The 4,975-nt window shown below is 38.5% G+C and overlaps 1 protein-coding gene across 1 annotated transcript in view; it reads right to left on the reverse strand.

Annotated features, from left to right (window-relative positions):
* TBC1D8B (TBC1 domain family, member 8B (with GRAM domain)) overlaps positions 1 to 2,391 on the reverse strand; it is a gene marked incomplete at its 5' end in the record, with an annotated part of 25,695 nt that extends 23,304 nt beyond the window's left edge. The window contains one exon of the mRNA XM_010015212.1: positions 2,281 to 2,391. Coding sequence (XP_010013514.1) covers positions 2,281 to 2,391 — 111 coding nt within the window. The remainder of the gene's footprint in view (positions 1 to 2,280) is intronic.
* Between the last annotated feature and the right edge of the window lie 2,584 nt (positions 2,392 to 4,975).

The raw sequence follows: 4,975 nt of genomic DNA on the forward strand, positions 1-4,975 counted from the left end.
ATTTGCATAGGCTTGAATAAAGGGATTCTAGAATATAAATTAATTGGCAGCTTCATCCTCCACAGGAATGCTCAAAATAAAATCAGTCAATGTAATCACACACTATCAATACCCCTAACCAAGAACGCACCTTTAATAATTTCCTTTTTTTTTCCATTTACTTTGATAGAATAATTAAACAACTTTCAATGGACCCCACAGAATTAGTTAAAGTTGCCTTAGGAATGAATGGAAATTGTTCTAAATATGGTTAAACAGTTATACTGCACTACACAGCGTGGATTTGCAACAACACTTCAAAAAATTATGTGAAGAGTAATTAACACAGCAATTAAATTGCAAACTAATTATTTTTCTCAGACTAGACATGTAGACCAATTATTGAGTCACAGTACAAATCAGAGGCACGGAAGTGACACAGTGAAGATTAAACATACTAATAAATATTTATATGATTTAGGAGCACTGCTTCAGATCTTTAATATCTAATAGTAGGATCAAAATCTAATCTTTTCAACTTCTTCATAGGAGGAACAATCTGGTTTTGAACACAGACTACAACTAGCCTTTTGTTGTAAAGTATTCTTATGCAGCACAGAATTGACATCAATTCAGTCCTAAGGTGAAGATAACATTTTGTATTTTCCCAAGGCCTGAACTGATAGCATGAGGAATTCCCCAGAGGGTATTTCCAGCATACTTACCAAAGTATGTTTTTGACAGCCTGTCACCACCAGTCCTGACTTTCTCAGAAGTAGTTCTAAAATTTTATTTACTGCCAATTCACAAACTGTTCAAATTCTATCAACTTTATAAGGCTGCCCTTTTAAAGTGACATGTACTGAATTACATGAAATCACTATTAAACTGTTCTCTCACTGACTACTGCCCTTCCGAGAAGTCCTTGCAGAATGTGAACAGGAACAGATCAGCACTACTGCATGAAATGTGTAAATTATTAACTAAACACCTAAAAGAACAAACCTGCATTTTGAAAGTAGCTAACTGTATAAAAAAGACATCAAGAGGCATAATTTTTCATTTAGGGTGAAGCAATGAAGATTCATAATAAAGGGATAACAGCAAAATCCAATGTAACAACAGCATAGCACTTACTAGTTAAATTACTCATGCATGTTAGTGTTCGCAGAATGGTGGATTTCCTGCAAAGCTCGTATTTTGCCAGAGGCAACTAAAAGGAAGGCCTGAAGCCTGAAGAAGTCTAGATGGAGTCCTTTTAATTTAAAAAACACTAATGATTCAAAAAAATTAAAGCATGGAAAAATTAACTAAAATACATGGTTCTTTTTCACTGTAATTATAGATGCTCATGGCAGAGGGTTGGAACTAAATGATCTTTAAGGTCCCTTCCAACCCAAACCATTCTATGATTCTATGTTTACAGTTTTTTCAAAAAGCCTTACAACTAGATTAATTCCACAACAGTGACTCTTTAGCATCAGACCACATGACAATATTATTTCAACATAAAGACAAGACCATGCCTCAGAAGTAAAATCAATGATGCATGTAAAGAATAAAAGCATCCTTTCAACTTCTGGAATGGAGGTCTCTGGACACCCAGTAGTTAAGGAGCCTCTATAAAGGAATTAAGATTTTATTTTCAGGAAAAGCTGCAAAACTTAAAATAAAACTGAAAACAAACCCAAAAGACAACAAAATAAACCAACGCATGGCAGCAAAGGCATGCTTTTGGAAAAAATCACGTACTCCACTCTCAATTTTGTTTTCTATTTCGTACTCACTAATAACACAACATGAGAAAAAGAAAGAACTTTCTTACTCTACAAGAGCTACAGATATGAAGAATATTTCAGCTCTGACCATGACTGGAAACCTCTTTTCAAAAAGCAAAGAAAAAAAACAACATTAGGATAAGTAGCTGCTGTTATTCCTACCTACAGAACACTTAATACTCTAGACTCAGCTTATCCCTATCATTCTGAACTGTGCCAAGTTAAGACATGCAGCTTACGGAAGAAAAGATTATATTACTGTTATTCTAAGAGACTACCAAGGCTTTAGTACCTGATGGACTACTGCAGCAAGTAGGCAATAGGAAGTTGTAATAGATACAGATATATTCTGAAAACCTGGAACCACACATTACTGTCAATCTCAGGTTTGCAAATGATTTTAAACCATTTAGAGGTCACAAGAATGAATAATGATGTGAGAGGATTAACCCAAAACCAGATCCCGTACTTTGTACACTCATTTTTCATTTTATAAACTCAGCTTCTAAATCATAGTACATACCACATGCAATGGACCAGTAGACTTGAGAGTCTGGTGTCTGATGCAGGATGCGAAACGGGGCAACTTTCGATGTAGAATCCAACACTGCATCTAATGTTCCCACGAGAAGACCTGTTGTGTTCAAGAAAATGTATACAGCATAGTGAAACTAAGGTTTTGAAATGTACACTCACTTCTGATTCCTTTCTTAGTGAATAGGAATGATACCCACATAAGGACTAATGAACTCTGAGAAAACAAGCAAGAATAAGAGCAAAAAGTGCTCCCAGAGGAACCTCTTTGTGAGGTGATGGCATTTTGATGCAGTAAAAGCCATTATAAACACAAAATAAGGATGAAGCTTTTTGAGATAACCCTCTTGGAAGCATAGCCATATAGTATGGTAAACCAAGGCCAATCTGAAATCCAACAGTAGTTCCCAGCCTTCAACAAACACAAACAGTAACTGAACTACCTCTTAGCTAGTCATTTACTGTTGTTCTGCTCTCCAGTCACAGGAAACAGCACTTAAAGGAGACTAATTCCATTATGTCTGCTTTTTATGAAAATCCCACCATTTTTACATAAGACCACCATATCACACTTTCTGTACCCATGGAAGTTTTGCTGCTCATACCACACTAGAGTTAGAAAATGCCTGCAGTCCTTGACAATGAATGACATCAGATTTAGATCATTTCAAATGCATCTTTCAAAAGTTATTTCAGAATTTTTAGGTTGGCTTCTGGTACTTTTTGTTCCACTCTCTTTCCAACAATGCCCTCTCAAATTCTGAAAACTAACCACTGTGAGAGAATACAAGAAAGCAAAGCAAGGCAAAATTGAGAAGCCCGGACAATCACCCTCAGAACACAGTTTTCAATGATACACACTCAGCATAAAGCCTGTATGACAACCTTACTGTGGTTATTCAAGTTTCAGAATACTTTTGCATCTCTTCAAAAAGCCTAAAGTGAATAGTAATGAAAAACACAAAAAGCCCCAAAAATACTCTCTTATCAACAGTCCCACTAGTCAACACTGCTTTGTCCACAAATGTGATACAGACTACAGGACTGCACCTAAGCCGGTAAATTCTCAGTACATTACAAACTAATTCTATGGCTGTGGCCACCGGCATATTGTGAGGAATCAGCAGAGTCTCACTGTCTTATCCTAGTCCCGGAAGTGCTCTATGAACAGTGAGTTGTTTGAATGCTATATTACCAGGCAGGGTTTCCATAACTACATGTTTTTGGGTGCTTCTCAGCAAGCACTCGCTTTTATTGCTCCTTCCCATTATGAAATCAAGAACCATGTTCCCCCATGGAAGTATGACCACAGCTTGAGGGGTTTGCAGGCACTCTGCTGAATCCATTCACACAGGACTACTGAAGAATGATTCATTTCCAGGGCTGCAGAGATTTAAAATTCACCTGTATAATGACAAGAATATTAGTTGTGAAATAAAGGAGTAACTAATAAAAGGATCAGTAACTGCTCAGCCTAGACACTAGCATTATCTCTGTAAGGGAGGCAAGGGGAAAAAACAGCTGCAATAATTGCTAATCCCTTGAAAATGAAATGCAATACACATTGCTCTCAAACAACCAGTTTTAGGGATAACCTACCTAAGGTCATCTACTCTCATCTCTGCTCAAAGCTAGACCCCACAGTTTCTACTAGGGATTCCACCTAAATCATTCTCTTGCCTCACTCGGGTAATGACTTCAGCTGTAGATACGGAAGGTGATGCACGTTTACAGGGAAAAAGAGCTCTGCTTTTAGAAAACACTTTCTGTTTTATACCTGTGTGAGTAAAAATACTGGGAAATACCAATGATACTTAAATAAATAGGGTAAAATACACTAGAAAATAAAATAAAGGGTAAGGAATCCAGAATAGCTTTGAAATAAGGATGTGTTCTTCCCAGAAGTCTCTAAAACACTAGGTTAGCAAAATATCAAAATTAGCTTGAGCAACATGCACCAAAATACAAAACCAATGAATTTTGCTCTCAGTTGTACCAATTTAAGGCAATTGCTACATGAAAATAATTGCCCAGCATTTTGCTATTTGGGGGCAACACCACTTTCCTCTTCTATATTTCTTTCATCAAGGACAGTGTGCTGGGTTCAGCTACAGCAGTCATTTTTTCTCCTTCTTAGTAGCTGGTGCAGTGCTGTTTTTGACTTTCAGCCTGGGAACAACGCTGATAACACCGATGGTTTTAGTTGTTGCTCAGTAATGTTTACTCTGACCAAGGACTTCTCTCAGTCTCATGCTCTGCCAGGGAGGAGGGGAAGCCAGGAGGAAGCAGAGACAGGACACCTGACCCAAACTGGCCAAAGGGGTATTCCATACCACAGCACGTCATGCCCAGTATAGAAACTGGGGAGAGTTACCCGAAGGCCCAGATCGCTGCTCGGGTTGACCTGGGTATCGGTCGGCAGGTGGTGAGCGGTTGTGTCCTCTCCCCTTGTTGTTCCTCTTATCATTATTATTGGTAGCAGTAGTGGTTTGTATTATACCTTAGTTACTGGAGTGCTGTTATCTCAACCCGTGGGAGTTACATTTCTTCAATTCTCCTCCCCATCCCTCCGGGAGCGTGGGGAGGAAGAAGGTGGGGGGAGTGAGAGAGCGGCTGCGTGGTTCCCAGATGCCGGCTACGTTTGAACCACGACAGAGAGGATCAGGTTCGAGATCATCTTAAGA

The sequence above is a fragment of the Nestor notabilis genome, unplaced genomic scaffold (assembly GCF_000696875.1).
Source record: "Nestor notabilis isolate BGI_N333 unplaced genomic scaffold, ASM69687v1 scaffold5500, whole genome shotgun sequence".
Lineage (NCBI taxonomy): Eukaryota > Metazoa > Chordata > Aves > Psittaciformes > Psittacidae > Nestor > Nestor notabilis.